Source organism: Dasypus novemcinctus, chromosome 4, assembly GCF_030445035.2.
Source record: "Dasypus novemcinctus isolate mDasNov1 chromosome 4, mDasNov1.1.hap2, whole genome shotgun sequence".
NCBI classification, from domain to species: Eukaryota; Metazoa; Chordata; class Mammalia; order Cingulata; family Dasypodidae; genus Dasypus; species Dasypus novemcinctus.
The window spans coordinates 66,713,481-66,733,545 of NC_080676.1; the positions used below are offsets into that span (position 1 = coordinate 66,713,481).

At 33.5% G+C, this 20,065-nt stretch overlaps 1 protein-coding gene across 1 annotated transcript in view; it reads left to right on the forward strand.

The window, feature by feature from the left end:
* Positions 1 to 558: 558 nt before the first annotated feature.
* OSTN (osteocrin) overlaps positions 559 to 20,065 on the forward strand; it is a 75,085-nt gene continuing 55,578 nt past the window's right edge. Inside the window, exons 1-2 of the mRNA XM_004460840.3 lie at positions 559 to 657; positions 9,847 to 10,061. Of these exons, the coding sequence (XP_004460897.1) occupies positions 559 to 657; positions 9,847 to 10,061 (314 nt within the window). The remainder of the gene's footprint in view (positions 658 to 9,846; positions 10,062 to 20,065) is intronic.

Consider the following 20,065-nt stretch of genomic DNA (forward strand, 5'->3'; position numbering starts at 1 on the left):
ATTTTGATGATCAAATTTATCATTTTTTTCTTTAAGATGGCTACTATTTGAAACTTACTTAAAAAAAACTTGCATAACCCAAAACAAAAATATTCTCCAACTTGATGTGTGGTGTTTTTGAATATTGGAGTTTAGAAGCTTTTAGACATAACATACTTTTTCTGGGTTACCACAGACCCCACCAGGCATTATTCTCTTATACCTGACCAATTTACACTTTTCCCTTTAGGTACTTTAGTTTGTAATCCTTGAATTAGACAGTCAAAGCAAAAGGTGAATTATATGAACTGATTTCTGAGACTTTAGGTTACTTTGCATTAAATTATGATTATAGCTGTACAACCCAAGTCTAGGTTTCCATGGAAAGTAAGCCTTCAAAGAATATATACTGGCAGATTGACAGCGTCCAATAAGTATTACTTAAGTTTTGTAGCGGTACACTCTGAAAACTGATATGTTGGCTTACCCCTTGCCTCTAACAAGCTTTATAGGAGCTTTTGTTTCTTATGTTTGTATAATGTACTAATAAACGTTAACCCTGATGTGCATGACCCTTAGATGCTGGACTGGAGAGTGGCAAGTGCACATTTCATCCTGGCTGTGACGTTAATGCTGTGGAGCTCAGGAAAAGTGCTCTCAGCGGATGTAGCAACCGAGGTAATAACTTAAAGGGCCACATATTTTTATGAGCATAAGCAGTTTCTATTAGAGTCAGAAAGTAGTGCAGCTCACAAATAAGGAAATGCCTTGATAAGATAAAATCAAGCAAATAGCCATATTTATCTACTGTCTCATTTTTATTACCATCAAAACAAAGTTGCAAACTTGAAATGTAAAGAGCAACAATTATTAATTTTGTCCTCTTGGGGGATTCAGATGTTAAATAGATTGAAAGTAATAGCAAAGATTTGTATTCCTTGATCAAAAGAGCACAGGAGAAAATTTATCATTTGGTCATATGTATAATTAAATCAATTACATCTAGATGAAGTGCTTTTATATGAAATTTGAAGTTCTTTGCATTTCAATATGTGAGTAGTGTTAGCCAAATTTCTTTATTACTATATAAATGTTTACTTGGTGTCCTGACAAATACAAAGTAAAAGAAATGCAAGGGCTTCTTCACACAGACTAAAGTTAATTTAAGTTATTTGATCTTATTAGGGGGAAAAAAACATAAAACATATAAACTGAAATGTATTTCAAATAGAACATTTTGTGTAGGAGTTTTATGGGGTTTTTTTTGTGGCGAAGTATATCTTTTAAAAGAAGCAGAGCTATATTTTGTAGGTGTCATTAGTTGGAAAAATAAAAGCACTTCTTGGAGGATGCACTGAGTCATGAAAAAAAGATCTATCTTTGCCCTTTGAAAGTTTGTCTACTCCTCTTTGGAGTTTCTTTCTCATGATTTTAGCATCCTTTGCTTTTCCAGTTTCCATGTTGTTAGACTTATATAGGGAAGTGACAGAAGTTAAGATTTTAAAAGGAATATGGAACCACATTGTGGACTTCGTCCTGTAGGTAACATCACTGTGAAAGATTTTTAATAGATAGGTAGGTAGGTAGATAGATAGATAGATAGATAGATAGATAGATAGATAGATGATAGTGATAGAGACAGAGGTAGAGACAGAAAGAGATATAGAAAAATATGATGAAAGTGGTATTTGGAAATAATTCCATGGCAATATTCAGAATGGAAAACAGAGTGGAATATGAGGTAGGGAAACAAGTTATAAGGTGACTAATCCCTTACACTAAGCAGTGAAGAGAAACTGATAAGTGTCTATTGATGAAAATCAGAAAGACAGGGACAAGAGAGACTGTCCAGGAAAAATAGAGCAAATTTAGTAACAGATTTCACTGGAATAGAAATAGGCAGCTCAAAAGCTTTGAATCCCTGTATCTAACTATGGGTATTTCAAAGAGAGTTGCTTGTGTCAATGATAAAGGATGCAGTAGAAAGTCACTCTATTTTTATTGTAGAAAAGGAATGAAACAGAAAATGAATGGAACAAATAATCCAAGAATAAATACAGAACGTAAGGGAGATGAAGAGAATTTGAAACTAAGACCAAGAATTTATCACCTGAAAGAATACTGAAAGGGGAAAGAGATCTCCTGGAACTAATGTTTCTTCCCAAAGGGAAATGTTTTCATGCTCTTGGAGACACTACAGAATGACTCAAGAAAGTTAACAAATACATGGAAAAAGAAATACTGTTTTGGGGACTAGGGGGCTAAGAAAAGAGAAGGTACAAATCACACAGTCATCACATACTTTTATCATGTGGATGAAGTAAAAAGTGCAAACGTGTAACCAATAAACAAAGAAAAACTTTACAAGGGACAATAAATTTATTGGGACAGCTCTGGCATATTATACACTCATTATTTGTTAATAAATGAGGCACATTAATAGATATGGTAGTCTCCCTGAAAACAGAAAATGAATTATGTATATTTTCATATACCCTAGGTTTTATTTTATTCAAACCTTATTTCAAAATCAAATAAATAACAAACAAAAAGGAAGCTCAACAAGTTATAGAAGGATTACTCCTAAAAAGTCTGTATAGGAACATTCATCTCATTACAAACTAAATTTTTCTTCCAGTGTTCAGAAAGATACACAAATAAACACAGATTACTTAAATGATATAGTCAAGATCTCCTTATCAATGGAAAAAAAAATGAAGAAGAGAAAAAATGCATTTCACAAAACAAAACCCCACATACTTTTTTTCCTGAACCTTAGCAATATCACACTGTCTTTGCTCTGGCTACAAAAACGTTACAATATTGTTTTTAACTATAGTCTATAAATTACATTAGTTATGTTTTCCCATGTGTCTCCACATTCTTAATACCTTGTAGTTGAAAATCATTTTTGTATTTATATTAACCACAATCTTCAATACCGCCAAAATCAGTTTTATATCTATATTATCCTCCATCTGTCTTCCAGCTAACGGTAACTTCCTAGACTACTCATTTCAACCACAATCACATCCATAAATCAATCATGTTTGTTACACTCATTATAATGTGCTACCATCAAGTCCATCCATTACCACAATTTACAATTGCGGTAATGGATAGACTTACTCAATATTCTACTTGCATCCAGCATCAGCTTCCCCTTCTCAGCCCACATTCTGTCTCCCACCAACCTACACTTCATAGTTCAACTTCATAAGTCTACTCATTGTGTTTAGTTGTAATACAGTAAGGCTATATAATATCTGTCTTTTTTTTGCCTGGTTTATTTCATTCAACATAACGTCCTTAAGTTTTCTATATATTGTCATGTGCTTCCCCAAATTATTTTTTACAGCTGAATAGTATTCCATTGTAAGTATATGCTACATCTTGTTTACCCATTCATCATTTGACAGATAATTAGGTTCTTCCATATTTTAGCAATTGTGAATAATGCCACTATGAATATTGGTGTGCAAATATTTATTCACATCCATGTTTTCAGTTCTTCTGAACATGTTCCCACTAGTGGGATTGCCAGATCATATGGCAGTTCTGTAGTTTCCTAAAGAACCACCAAACCGTCTTCCACAGAGGTTGCAGCATTTTACACTCCCACCAACAATGAAAGAATGTTTCTACTTCACCACATCCTCTCCAGCACTTGTAGTTTTCTGTTTTTGTTTTTTTTTAAATAATGGCCAATCTGTATGTTGTGAGATGATATCTCATTATAATTTTGATCCACATTTCCCTAATAACTAGTAATGTAAGCTTCTTTTCATGGGTCTTTTGACTATTTGTATTTCCACTTCAGAAAAATATCTACTCAAGTCATTTGCTGATTTTTTACTTGGGTTGCTTGTCATTTTGTTGTTATGTTGTGTGATCTTTTTATATAACAAGGAAATCAAACTCTCATCAGATATATGGTTTCCAAATATTTTTTCCCATTGAGTTGGCTGCCTTTTAACCTTAACAAAATCTTTTTAAATACAAAAACATTTAATTATGCAGTCCCATTTATCTATTTTTTATTTTGTTGCTTGTTCTTTGGGTGTAAGATCCAAGAAACTACCACCTATCACATGATCTGAAGATATTTCTCTACATTTTCTTCCAGGAGTTTTATGGTTCAAGTTTTTATATTTGGGGTCTTAATCCATTTTGAATTAATTTTTGCCTAAGATGTGAGATAGAGGTTCTCCTTCTTTTAGATATGGATATCCAGTTTTCCCAGGACCATTTTTTTTTATTGAATAGGCTCTTCTGATCCAGCTGTGTTGGAGACCCTTGTCAAAAATCATTCAAATTACATATAGGTCTATTTCAATTCCTTTGGTCAATCCGTCTGTCTTTCTGTCTTTAGGCCAGTATCATGCTGTTTTTTTTAATTTGTTTTTGCTTTTGTTTTGTTTTGTTTTTACCACTATAGCTAGATAATACCTGTTAAAGTCTAGGAGTGGGAGTTCTCCAACTCTGTTCTTGTTTTTTAAGATATTTTTGGTTATGTGGGGGACCCTTAGCCTTGCAGATAAATGTGATAATTGTCTTTTCCAATTCTACAAAGAATGATATTGGAATTTTTATCAGGATTGCGTGAAATCTATAGATTAATTGGATAGAATTGACATCTTAAGAATATTTAGTCTTCCTAACCATGAGCAGGCATATCTTTCCATTTATTTAGATCATCTTTGCCTTTATTTTATAGTTTTCTGAATACAGGTCCTGTTTTACTTTGGTTAAATATATTCCTAAATATTTTTTCTTAAAGTCGCTATTGTAAAGGGAATTTTGGGGGGAGAAGGGGATTTCTCCTCAGGTTGCTCATTAGTAGTATATAGAAATGTTACAGATTTTTGTGTATTAATCTTGTATCCTACCACTTTCCTGAATTCATCTTTGTTCTAATAGTTTTGTTCTGGCTTTCTCAGGATTTTCTACATATAGGATCATATCATCAGTGAATGGTAAAAATTTTATTTCTTCCTTTCCTATTTGAGTCCCATTTATTTTTCTTGCCTAATTGCTCTAGATAGAATGTCTAGCACAATACTGATAACAGTGGAAAGAGTGGGCATACTTTTTTCGTTCCCAATCTCAGCAGGAAATGTTTTAGTCTTTTGCCAGTGAGTGCAGCATTAGCTATACAGCATTTTTATATATGCACTTTATCATATTGAGAAAGCTTTCTTCTATTCCTATCTTTTGATAATTTTCATCAAGAAAAGATATCATATTTTGCAAATGCCTGTTCTACAACTATTGAGATAATCATGTAATTTTTCTTCTTCAATTTATTAATGTGGTGTATTACACTGATTGATTTTCTTATGTTTAAACACCCTTGCATACATGATATAAAGCCCACATGACTGTGGTGTATAATTTTTTAATGTGTTTTTGGATTCAGTTAGCAAGTATTTTTGTTAAGGATTTTTGCATCTATGTTCATTAAAGAAATTGGTCTGTAACCTTTTTTCATAATGTCTATATTTGGCTTTGGTTTTAGGGTGAACATAGTACCATAGAATGAGTTTGATAACATTTCTTCCTATTCAGTTTTTTGGAAGAGTTTGAGCAAGATTGGTATTAGATCTTCTTTAAATGATTGGTAGAATTCACCTGTGAAGTCATTTAGTCCTGAACTTTTCATTTTTTGGAGGTTTTTTATGACTCTTCCAATTTCTTTACTTGTAATTTGTTTGTTGAGGTTTTTTGTTTCTTCTAGAGTCAGTGTGGTTTGTTTGTGTGTTTCCAGGAATTTTACCATTTCATCAACATTGTCTTGTTTGTTGGAGCACAGTTGTTCTTTTATTTCTGTTAGGTCAGCGCTGATGCCCCACTTCTCATTTCTGATTTTATTAATTTGCATTAGTTCTTTGTCTTTCTTTGTTACTCTAGCTGTTTATCAATTTTGCTGATCTTCTTGAAAAACAAACTTTTTGTTTTGTTGATTTTCTCTATTTCTTTAATTCTCCCTTTCATTTATTTCTGCTCTAATCTTTATCATTTCTTTCCTTCTGTTTGCTTTAGGATTGGTTTCTGTTCTTTTTCTAGTTCCTCCAGGTGTGCAGTTAGGTCATTGATTTTAGTGCTTTCTTCTTTTTTAATATAAGCATTGAGGGTTATGCATTTCCCTCTCAGCACCACCTTTGCTGTATTCCTTAAATTTTGATATATTGTGTTCTCATTTTCATTTTTCTTGAGGTATTTACTGATTTCTTGTGCAATTTCTTCTTCCATCCACTGTCTTCATCAACTGAAGTCGTGCTGATGCAAAAATACCAGGAATCTGTTGGCTTTTATAAAACAGTATTTATTTGGGGTAGAAGATTGTAGTTACCAGGCCATAAAGCATAAGTTACTTCCCTCACCAAAGTCTGTTGTCACGTGTTGGAGAAAGATGGCTGCCGATGTCTGCAAGGGTTCAGGCTTCATCTTTCTCACAAGGCTCCATAGTCTCAGCTTCTTTCAATATTAACTGTAGGCTACGACAAGTCTTGTTTCTCTCCTGGGGCTCATTTCTCTCCAGGCTCAACCATTCTGCTCTCTCCACAAGGCCAGCTGTAAACCGTCAGGCAAATGGCTTGTGTTTCTTCCTGGGGCTTCTGTCATGTCTAATGAACCCTTCTCTCTTTCCTCATGTGTTTGCTTCTCTGTGTATTTATTTCCCAATGCTCCAACATTAAAAACTCCAACTAACTCCTCTGCCTTGTCATTTTCTCTGTGAGTCCCCACACATCAAGGGAGGTGGGGGGACTCAACGCTACTGATGTGGCCCAATCAAAGCCTTAATCATAATTTAATCAAGTAAAAGTGAAACCTCTGAATCCAATACAAACTAATGTGCCAAGAGGAACAGACATGGACACAAATATAATCCAATATCTATTTTTGGATTTCATAAACTGTATCAAACAACTACACCCACTGATTATCTAAGAGCTTATTGTTTAATCTCAATAAATTTGTGAATTTTCCCTTTTTCTGCCTCTTATTAATTTCCAACTTTATTTCATTATGATTAGAGAAAGCACTTTGTATAATTTCAATGTTTTTACATTTATTTAGATCTGACTTATGTCCCAGCATATGGTCTATCCTGGGGAAAGATCCATGAGCACATGAGAAGAATGTATATCCTGCTGTTCTGGGGTATAATGCTCAATAAATGTCTATTAGGTCTAGGTTATTCATCATCTTATTCAAGCTCTCAGGTTCCTTATTTATACTCTGTCAGATGTTATATCTAATGCTGAAAGTGGAGTGTTGAATTCTCCAAATATTACTGTAGAGACACCTATTTTCCCCTTCAGTTTTGCCAATGTGTGTCTCATGTGTTTTGGGGCACCTATGTTAGGTGTATAAATATGTATTGTTGTTATTTCTTCTTGGTGAATTCTCCCTTTTATTAATATGTAGTAACTGTCTTTATCTCTTACAAGTGTTTTGTATTTAAAATCTATTTTATACAATATTAGTACCACTACTCCAGCTCTTTTTTTTCATTACTATTTTCATGGAATACCTTTTTCCATCCTTCCATTTTCAGCCTATTGCGTCCTTGCATCTACACTGAGTCTGTTGTTGACAACAAATAGATGGCTCATGGTTTTTTGTTTGTTTTTGTTTGTTTGTTTTTTTATCCATTCTATCAGTCTATGTCTTCTAGTTGGGGAATTCAATCCATTAACATTCAGCACTAAGGCATTACTTCCTTTGTCCATTTTATTTCTTGGCTTTCTCTTGTCATATCTTACTATTGTCTGTCTTTTTATCCTTTCAATTTCTCTTACTTAGGTTCTTCATTTCTACATTTTTCTCCAGGGCTCTCACTCTTGTCTTTTCCTTTCAGGCTGTAACACACCCTTTAATAATACTTGTAGATCCATCTCTTGGGAACATTCTCTCTCAGTTTTTGTTTGTCTGAAGACTTGAAACTCACCTTCTTTCCTGAAAGATTGTTTTGCCCAATAAAGAATTCTTGACTTGCAGTTTTTTTCTCTTTTCAACACCCTAAATATATTATACCACTGCCTTCTTCTGTGCTTTCTGATGAGAGATTGACACTTAGCATTATTGAGCTCCCTTGTAAGTAATGCATTGCTTCTCTTACTGCTCTCATAATCCTCTCTTTGTTCTTGGCCTTCAACATTCTGAATAGTAGATGTCTCAGAGTAGGTCTATTCAGATTTATTCTGTTTAGGATATGTTGTCTTTTTTGTATATTGGTATCCATGTTTTGCATAAAGATTGGAAAACTTACAATCAGCATTTCCTCAAACATTCTTTCTATCCCTTTTCTATTCTCCTTCTAGGACACCTATAGCACAATTGTTTGTGTAGTCCTTATTGTCATTCAATTCCCTGAGACCCTGTTCAAATTTTGCATTCATTTTTCTGCCTGTTCTCCTATTTTATTTCATTTATTCATTCTTCTATCATTTCAAATCTTCTGTTATATGCCTCTAACCTATTTTCAATCTCTTCCTTTGTGTCTTTCATCCTGTAAATTCTGTTCCTCTTTTCTTTTTTTTTTTTTTTGCCAGCCTTCAAATTGTTCTTTATGCTCTCACAGTGTTATCTTAATATCCTTTATTTCTTTAGTCATATTTTCCTTCATCTCCTTAAATTGTTTTAGGAGGTTTGTGTGACTATTATTGATTAGTTGTCTTATATCCTGTGTCTCATCTGGATTCTTGATTTGTTCCTTTTGCTGGGCCACATCTTCCTGTTTCTTACTATGGCTTTTTTTCTTATGCTGATATCTTGGCATCTGATTATTTTTGTGATTTTTCTCTGTTAATCAATGTCTTTCTCAGTGGTTTTATGTCACAGTTCTTCTTTGACAACTGGTTTAAACTTTTCTAAAATTTTAAGAGTGCCCTATTTAAGTAATCAAAACAGGGGTGCAACACCCTGCTTCTTCTCAGGAAGAAATGTCCTTTCCTCTCTCAGTTGGTCACTCAGCCCACAGGTTTGGCTGTTCACCCTGGGAGTGGGGGATGGGTGTCATCCCAGCTACAGGGCCCAACTCACAGATTTACTTTTGGCCTCTTCATCTCTCCATTCCCAGTCCTTCCTGTACTATGTGTACAGCATTCTCCTGGTCTGCAGTTCCCCAAAGTGGCTCTCTTAGACAATTTCCATGCCCTCTCCCCTACTTTGCAAGAGAGCTGCTCTCTGTCTGAGTTACTCCAATGCCATTTTGTATCACTTTCTCCCTTAGGTTTAATATGAAACTTAGTGCATAGTGGATGCTTAGTAATTGTGGCTCAAATAAATAAGGATTGAATGAACAATGAAAAGAAAATAGCATGAGGTTTTAGTTATCTAAGAAATCATTCAATATGCATTCATCAAAAACTTACTGAACACTAAATATGAGCAAACTAATGGGCTAGAATTGAATGAAGCAAGTAAAAGATTAAACAGACTTTACTCTTAATTCACTCACAGTCCAACAGAGAATACACATGTATTGTAACCAATCTACTACAAGGTAAAATGTAGTGATTGCTATGATGCAAGAGGTTTAAAGTGCTAGGGGAATAATACAGAAGAAGAAATTGTCACTGGGAAAGAATCAGAAAGAATGATCAGTGAATATATCAAATTTTAGAGGCAGGCCTGAAGTCTTCCTTTTTTTCTTCTCTTTGTTTTTGTTTTGTTGTTATTTCTTTTAGATATAATTCACCTCTATGTATTTCAGTTCACAAAAGTCTAGCTTTCTTTCTGGAAAATAATGCTTCATGATGGGCATGTCAACTAAAGATGGAAGAAGCAAAATGTAGATCATTATATTTATTTTGGGTTTCTTGGTCTTAATAAATGGAATCACTTCTCACTGCCCTACAGGACTTTGATTCTGGAGTCATAGATGTACAGTCACAACCCACAGTTGGGGAAGAAAAATCAGTTACTGAAATGGCAGCAAAACTCTTGCTTCTTAATGAACTTGTGTCCCTGGAGAATGATGTGATTGAGACAAAGAAGAAAAGGAGCTTCTCTGGCTTTGGGTCTCCCCTGGACAGACTCTCAGCTGGCTCTGCACGTCGTAAAGGTAAAAAAAGGTAAGTGAGCTCTAGGAGAAGGAAAGTTAACATTTTCTAATTCTTCCACTCTGAGTTTAGAAACAGCAAAAATTCCACATAAGAAATACAGTGAAAATCTTGTAGGTAACCAGATTTGACAGGAGGTTAGCTAACTTGTGGGATATATAGTACGATTTTGTAAACAACTGTTTAGGGAGCAAAATTAGTGCTGTAGCATGCATTATTAATTTTGCCATAGTATTTCCTCAGAAAGATGCTATTACATGGAGATTTAAAATAGTTGTCATAGGACATTACTGGAGTTTGGAGATAAGTGGGAATGTATGTGCAGTGGTATAAATGTTCTGGTTAATTGAGTTTTCTTTTTAACAAAATTCTTGGTAACAAGAATAGCATTTTTACATACTCACTTATCTTTCTAAAATATGTGAATGAGTTCACACTCCTAGATAAAGAGGTAGTGGACAGCACTTAGGATGTGAAGTCAGAACATGTGTTTTAAATCAATTTTCTGCTAATCTCTAGTCATGTCATTTGTACAAGTATTTTATCCTTTGTGATCCTCAGCTTGTTTATCTATAAAATGCAGTTAATAATTACCTTGGTAAAAATCAAATGGGATAATTAAAAGAAAGTTTTGTAAGCTGCTTATTATTGTAAAAGAATTAGAATTGATCTCCATTTGATTATTGAGTATCTGTCAATATTTTAAAGTAATCATTCCAAACAATTCATTTTCTCCCCCCTCAACATCTGTTCTTTCATACTGTACATTTCACATTATCACTGTCACAAGAGACTACATAATTACCAAAGCTAGAAATCTGGAGAATTTACTAGAATTCCTATTTCTCATGCTGAACATCCCATTTTCAGTAAATTCTCTAAATCTCACCTGTTCCATATCTGAAATATCGTCAAAACGTTACCTCTCCTGAAGGTTTTCCTAACTCTAATCTTAATTTTTATCTTTTTCTCATTTTTCTTTCTCCAGTCTTTTCTCATCTCTCCCTTTACCACCACAACAAATTCTTCATCAATGAATATTCTACTCTGCCACCAGCGTGATTTCTAAATCAAAAATCTTTGTGTGAAATGTGTCCCATTGCTTACAAGATAAAATTCAAATATTTAAGCAAATTCTATAATAACTTTGTGGTTTGACACCTCATTACTTCTTTATCTGATTGCTTGGAGTTCAACAATTTGTCTTCTTATTCATGGTTTCATAGACTCATGATACTCAATTTCCAGGATAGAGAATGCAAATTGTTAGGCCTCTGTTATAAAAGATTCCCAAGGCTACACCAGGAATTAAGATCACCACTTGGGGACTGTAATTTATTCTACCTATGCTTGAAAAATAACCCCACACCTGTATTTTGAACTAATTTACAAATTAGTTCTACTTATGTCCTAGTCACCATACTGGGCTCCGGTGGGAAAGAAGAGGAAAATATAGTCTTTGTCCCTCAAAGAAGTCACACTGTTATAAGAAACGCTGAAATATTTGTAATGCATTATATTACAAGACAAGAAGAGATATGCTTAAAGAGGAATGTAAGAAGAGGTTGGGTTATGTAAATCCAAGAGATAAGTGAACTTTTTAAACTTTTTTAATTGAAGTTTATCATTCATAGATCAACAGTTATAAACAATAAGTGTATAGTATAAGTTGTGAACTTACAAAACAAACATGCATACCATTACACAGGGCTCCCACACATTACCCCACTACCAACACCTTGCATTGCTGTGTGAGGTGACTTTGATGTAAATTTTAGATGTTGTATAACTTTTCTTGCTATGTGAGCAACTGAGTACCATGCAACAATATACAAATGCTATACATGAATATATATATGAATTAATAATAACAGAAATGCATAGTATATATGCCAAATATATTGTATAAATCTTATGTTTATAATATATATGTATATAAATGTGTATATGTACAGAAACACACATATATAATCCATATCATTGAGGTTTCACCATAATAATTTATCATCTAACTATATCCATCATTCTATCTATCTATCTATCTATCTATCTATCTATGAAGCATAACTTAGCTTACAAGAAATTAAGGGAAATAGCCAAACATTTAATATACTATGTATTAGTCTGCCAATGGGGTCTTGATGCAAAGTATTAGAAATCTGTTGGTTTTTATAAAGGGTGTTTATTTAGGGTAAAAGCTTACAATTACAAAACCCTAAAGAGTCCAACCTGAGGTTGATTTCTCACCAGTCAGTTGCCACATGTTGAAGCAAGATGGTTGCCCACCTCTCCTGGGCTTCCTCTTCCTCTTGCGGCTCTGTTGGCCCAACTTCTGATCTCAGCTGTAGGCTTGCATAAAAGCTTATCTCTCAGAGCTTTCTATATCAGCCTCTGGCAAGGGCTCATTTCTTTCCAGGCTTTCTCAGCTGCTCAGCTGCAAACTATCAGGTGAATGGCTCATCTTTCCCTGGGTCCCCATATCAAACATGATAGAGCTCTTTCTTCCTGTGTGTCTTCTTGAATGAGAGTCCATTTATATAGGCTCACCAAGGGTATGGGGACTCAACCTGAGCCACGCCTTACTGATGTAGTTGAATCAAAACACTAATTTTAACAGGTAAGTTAATCAAAGGCATTTCAGCTGAATCTAATGAAATTAGGGGTATCACACCCAGAGGGATAGATTAGTTTGCAAATACAATCTTTCTCTTTTTGAGAGTCACAAAAATAATCTCAAACTGTCACATACTCTATCTGAAGAGATTTTCACACAGAAAGGCTGCAAATAAACTGTTATAAAACATGCAAAAACTTAGGCAGTATTATTCCATTCAGCACTTCCTCAGGAGTCTACTAGATGATGTTCTTTAGGTAACCAAAATGACTGGATGGACATCATTGTAAGAATTAATTGTAAGCACTGCCTTTAGAACTAAACTGAAATGATGATTGCAAGGAAGAAAGTACTTTTTATTGTAGTTATATGTTCTGATAGTATAGATACAGTATAACTATCAAACAATTCAGGGAGCGTGGGGGAGCATATAAAATGTTGAATGAACTTTCAATTGCTTCGTGAACATTAATAGGTAATAAAGGGATTTATTCCAAATAGATGCTTAGGGACATGGAGAAGAGGTAAAAAAGAGAAATTGCAAACTAAAGGTAATAATTTATATTAGGTTGGTGTAAAAGGAATTGCTGTTTTGGACTGTGAATTTTAAATCATTATAAATAGGCTCAAACACATCTTTGTTAATCAAAATAGGAACCGTTACAGTCAACACATTTTTGCCAATAAGAAAAATTTTGCTTATTCCTGTAGCATAAAAATCCATGCTTCAGGATTTGACAAACTCTTGGAAAGCATTTTCTACATCCTGCTGGTTGTGGAAGTGGTTTCCTGCAAAAAGTTGTCAAGATGCTTGAAGAAGTGATAGTCAATTGGCAAGAGGTTACATGAATATAGTGGCTGAGGCAAAACTTCATAGCCCAATTCGCTCAACTTTTGAAGTGCTGGTTCTGCAACATGCAGTCGGGCATTGCCGTGGAGAAGAATTGGGCACTTTCTGTTAACCCATGCCAGCTGCAGGCATTGCAGTTTCAGTGCATCTCATCAATTTGCTGAGCATACTTCTCAGATGCAATGGTTTTGCTGGGATTCAGAAAACTGTAGTGGCAGCAGACCACCAAACGGTGACCATGACCTTTTTTAGTGCAAGTTTGGCTTTGGGAAGTACTTTAGAGCTTCTCAGTCCAACCACTGAGCTGGTCATCACTAGTTGTTGTATAAAACCCACTTTTCATTGCACATCACAATCTGATTGAGAAATTGTTATTTGTTGTTGCATAGAATAAGAGAAGATTGATGCTTCAAAATTATGATTTTTTAAAAATTTTCAGTCAGCTCATGAGGCACCCACTTATGGAGCTTTTTCACCTTTCCGATTTGCTTCAAATGCCAAATGACAGCAGAATGGTTGACATTGAGTTCTTTGGCAACTTCTCCTGTAGTTGTAAGAGGATCAACTTTGATGATTGCTCTCAATGGTTTGTGGTCTACTTCCAATGGCAAGCTGCTACTATACTCCTCAACTTCAAGGTTCTCGTATCCTTTGCAAAACTTCTTGAACCTCCACTGCACAGTATGTTCGTTAGCAATTCCTAACCAAATGCGTTGTTGGTTGTTGATGTTGAAAGTAGTGTGTGCTGCTTTAAGATCCATTTTGAACTCAAATAAGAAAATTGTTCAAATTTGCTTTCTGTCTAACATCATATCCATAGTCTAAAATAAATATAAAATAAACAGCAAGTAATAAGTCATTAACAAAAAACATAAAGCAAGAAATGCACAGTAAAATGATGTCCAACATAACCACATTTATTTAAGAATGTATGCCAATATCAAATGGCACATTTCAACAATGCAAAACCGCAATTCCTTTTGCACCAACGTAATACTACAGAATAATAGACAAACAATTGAAAAGAGAAAGAACCAAGCTTATTGATAAAAATATTAGTACAAAGGTATCCATAAGAATAAAAATAATCCTGAAAGAAATGACAACACAATAACATAGAACACAAGTGCAAACTTTTATATAATATACCTATACATAAAACATAAAAATATTGTAGATACAAAAATACATTGATCATATCAATAAATGTTAATGATGTAACTTGCCTATTAAAATATAAAATTTTCTAAGTGGCTAACAAAGCAAAATCCAAAAATTTTCTGTATTCAAGAGACATAGCTAAATATAGATACTTAGAAAGACTGCGATAAACGAATGGCAAATTATACTAAGGAAAATACAAATGTAAAAGAACCATTGCAGCAATAAATATTAAAGCAAAACCACAAGAGCTTTTAGGAAATAGGTAGAAATACATTAATTATAGGAACCATTAATGCCTTTTTAAAAATCCAAGAAAGATTATATATTCACAATTTAGAAATGATAGAGAGGACCTATAAAACATAATATACAAAATAGAACTTATAGGTCTGTTTTGAACTCTGTACTTCAATAGTAGAGAATATAACTTCTTTTCGAGCATATATAGAACACTCACAAAAATTTATCATGTTCTGGGAGAAAAACAAAACCACAAGAAATTTTGAACATAAATATCACAAAAGCATTTTCTAATACAAATGAAATAAAACTAGAAATTAATTATACAATGTCAAAAAAAAAAAAGGCACCTTTACCTGGAAAATATAAACCTGTAATTAAATAACTATTGGATCAAAGAGGCATACAAAATGAATTTAGACACCTTATTGAAAATTATGATAATGTATTATTAAGGAACCATAAAGCAAACATCAGGTTAAACATATAGCATTACAACAATAAAAAATGTGAAGTAAACACTATGCCAAAAAAATGTAGAAAGTACAATAAACTGAGTAAGAAAAGCAGGAAAAAAGCAGCAGCAGAGTTAATAATGATAAATCAATAAGTGTACAGACCAAAACAAAGTTGCAATAAATAAATGTAAAGCTAGTATTTTTAAAATCAGGAAAACTGTCAAGTCACCAGCTAATCTAAATAAGAAAAATGTAGAAAGCAAAAATATCATAGATAAAATGTTGGCAAGCAGATTCCAACAATACTTTAAAAATATAATACGTCCTGAACAAGGGGGTCTTATTATAGGGAAGTAAGAGTGGTTCAATGTCAGGAATTTCTTTAATGTAATCCATGGCTATGGAACTAAGGCATATGAGCATATCCATAGCTTGCAGAAAAGATATTTGACAAAATCTAACATTTATGCATGTTAAAAATAAAAACACGCAATGAAAAAATCTGACAGATAACTTCCTTAGCATGCTTGTTTGTGTGTGAGTATGTGTGTCTGTGAACCTTACTTAATCCTGGGATATACTGGAAGCTTTGCTAAAGTAAGGAACAAGAAAAACATACTCATTTTTCCACTAAAATTTAGTAACGAATTAGACAAGAGAAAGTATTTAGAGGCAAAGGAACTGGAAAGGAAGGAATAAAATTTTGTTTATTTGCAAATATTGTGTGGGGAAAAAACAAGATAATCAGTGAAAAAACTACTACAAAAAAACTCTTTTAATAAAAATAACACATAAATGTATATACATATAAAATAGCATAAAGTTTACTAGGCTTTCTATGTAAAAACAGATAGCTAGAAGATATGTAGTACAAAAGAAAGGAAAATGCTTAGACATAAAGCTAACAAAGAGTGTCCAAATCGTAAACTAAATATAAGCAATATATTATACATATAAAATATTATATTATATTTTAAATAAGTATAAATATTGTTTTAGTTTAGGTAAACTAAACAATATTAGAATATTCAAGACTGAATATAAGCAAATGAAGATCTATACTATGTTCTTGGATCAAAGACTCAAATGCATAAAGATGTCACCTCACCAAAAGTTAAATTATAAACTTGATACAGGTCCAATTATAAATACCATCAGTTTATCTGGAGCTAAAATCATCTATTACAAAGTTAATTTGGAAGAATAAAAAGCCAGCCAAATTTTTAAAAAAGCTACCATGGCTAGGAAACTATTTGAAAAGAAAAAAAAAGGAACCATACCTAATACTTTTAAATATTTTACATTCCTTTCTTTAAAATAGCATAAGTTGGCCCTAATTCAAGAAATAGACTCAAGTATATGTACAACTTTAATATAGGAAAAAAGCAGCATCTCACATTAGTGCATATGGCAGTTCGATATCATTTATGAATTCCAAAAATGATATTAATTATGTTTGTAAACTGGTCTGTTCCTCTGGGTGTGAGACCTTTCAACTGTATTAGATTTAGCTAAGATGTCTTTGATTAAATTATGTTAAGATTAGGGCTTTGATTCAACCACATCATTAGGGCAGCCCCCTGGTGGTCTGATAAAACACTTTCACATAGAAGTAAATACACAAGTAAATTAGTAGAGTATAAAAATCCCCACCACCTTTGTGGGCTATATAAATGGACAATCAAGGAAACACACAGAAGTAGATACACAGGGAAGATACATAGAGGAAGAGAGCTTCACAGACATGGCAGAGGCTCTGGGAAGAGATGAGTCATTTGCCTAATAGTTTATAGCTGACCTTGTGAAGAGACCAGAGCAACTGAGCCTAGAAAGAAATGAGCCCCCAGAAAAGAGACAAGCCCTTACCAGCCTACAACTGAGGTCAGAAGAAGCTGGGCCCACGGAACCTTAAGAGAAAGAGGAAGGCTGAACCCTCACAGACATCACCTACCATCTTGTTTCAACATGTGGCCAAAAACTTTGGGTAAGAAAATACCTCTTATGATACCTTGAGTTGGACTCTTTAGGGTCTTGTAATTGTAAGCTTCTACCCCAAGTAAATACTCTTATAAAAGCCGACAGATTTCTGGTACTTTGCATCAGCACCCCTTTAGCTGACTAACATACCTGTTTAGTAACATATTCACAGATTATAGGGATTAGGTTGTGGGCATCTTAGAGGGACCACTATTTTACCTAACACTGAGGTTATGATATATTCTTGTAGGCAAAAAAAAAATGGTAGATATTAGAAAAATAATTTTCAACTCAGTAATATTTAAACAAACCCTTTGCAAACTTTATATCAAATTTCATGAGGTCTCCTTTTATACAAAACAATTAAATTTATATAAAAGGAGAAAGTATATTCTAGTAAATAGTTAAAATCAATTTTAACTAATAATTTATCTTTAAAAATAAATTATTTTATTTCATTTCATATTTAAGAATATTTAAACTATAATTACAGTTACATGGTAGTTCTTAGAATGAAAATAATGAAGCAAGCACTGTACATTTGTAGTAATTTACCCAACAAAACCCATGGTATGTTGGCATGCTATCACATCATTTGCAATGATATTTCAAAACATAATAATAAAGAAAGGCATTTTGACAATCAAGAATCCATGCCCAATTATGGCAAATTAGTTCATCTAAATCAATCCTCTGATAATGACAACTGGAGATGCTGGCACAGATCATGATGAAAGAAAGGAAGGAAGGAAAGGTGGGAGGGAGGGAGGGAAAGAGAAAAGAAGGAAGGGGATAAATAAATGGAAAGAGAGAGAAATATTGATATCCATTGGAGAGTCTTTGAAGAGCTAATAAGACAATGAAGAATTAGCTGTTCTATATAGCTGTGGAGGAAGGAAGGAAAATGAGGTATCGAAAGGTGAGTTCAGCATTTGAGATACTTACCCCCAGGAGGAATATATTGGTTCTGTCAAATGCTACTAAGAGGAAGATAATCTGAGTTACATTTTTTTACAACCTTTACATGAATTGATGGATAAAATTTGGCACTGATGTCCTGCAAAGGTGAATGGTCCCTAGTGAACACCGACCTATTGTTGGTTGAAATTTTGAAGAGCTTATGCTCTAGAAGTGTGAACTGAATATAAACCAGCACTTTCAGGGCCTGCAGTACAATGTTGATCATCTTCAAATCACCTCAAAATGTTTCAAATGCAACATAATAAAATATAACCTGGTAAACATGGAAATCCAGCAAAAACAACATATAACAGAAGTCTACTCACATAGCTCTAGATATTGAAGTTGCCAGACCATACATTAAATGAATTGTGTTTAATCTCTTCAAAGAAATAACGTATAAGATCGTAACTCTATGAAAAAGAATCAAGAAGAAATTCTATGACTTAAGGATATATTAATGGGAATTAATAGCTTAATAATAGGATTTAACAGTTTAGACATAATTAAAGATACAATCAGTGACTGTGGCATTTTGGTATTATTTATGAATTCCAAAAATCCATAGATATTGGATTATGTTTGTAAACTGTCTTGTTTGCATAGTAGATTGGATTGGATTCAGAGGATTCACTTGAGTTTCCAGGAGAAGTTGGCTGTCCGAAGACAAGCTGGTAAATTCTCACAGCAAAGTCTGTTGCCACATGTTGGAGCAAGAGAGCTGCCAGTCTCTCTGAGGGTTCAGCCTTCCTCTTCCTCCTAAGACTCTGTGGTCCCTGCTCCTTTCTTTCTCAGCTGTAGTTTAGCATAAGGCTTTTCTCTCTCCCTGGGGTTCATTTTTCTCTGGGCTCAGCTGTTCTGCTCTTTCCAAAAGGCCAGCTGTAAACCCTCAGGTAAATGACTCATCTCTCTTCCGGTACCTCTGTCTTGTCTAATGGAGACATCTCTCTTTCCTCAAGTATCTGCTTCTCTGTGTGTTTACTTCCCAGGGCTCCAACACCAAAATTGCCAACTTTCTCCCCTGCCATGTCATTTTCTCTGTGAGTCCTACTGACATGGCCCAATCAAACCCTAATCATAATTTAATCATAATCCAATATCAATTTTTGGAATTCATAAATATCAAACTGCTACAGATGTAAAATATTTTTAAATGGTTGCCTATAGAGAAAGAGAGAAAATTAAGTCAAGAGGTCAAAAATAAAAGCAAAACTTCTTTGAACTATCTTTGAAACCATCTAAACATTTTACATAACTATATAAAGAAAATAGTTATCAAAATGTGATACCTAAATATTAAAAAGGCTATACTTCTTTGAATGTATCTTTGGAACCATCTAAATATTTTATATCACTACATAAATAAAATCAATATTAAAATGTGATAACTAAATATTAAAAACAATTAAAACCATTTAACTTAAATATGTATTCCAGTTGATATCATTACTTCACAAAGAATTACTCAAAATGTCAAAATAAAAGAATTACTCTGTACTCCTAAGAGAAATATGCCAAAAAATCTGAAATAAAGAATACTGAAAACTATTTTCTATAGTGGTGTTGATACTGTTATTCTGAGATTGTTGAGAATATGGTGTGGGATAAGGCAAATAAACAATGATTTATGATTCTAATTCTGTCATTCTTGATTCTAATAAAAAATGGGATTCACAGTATTAAAAAAATGAGATGAAGATGTTGGCTGAACAAATTAAGTAAAACAAAAACCTGGTGGTCCTTAAATATCCCA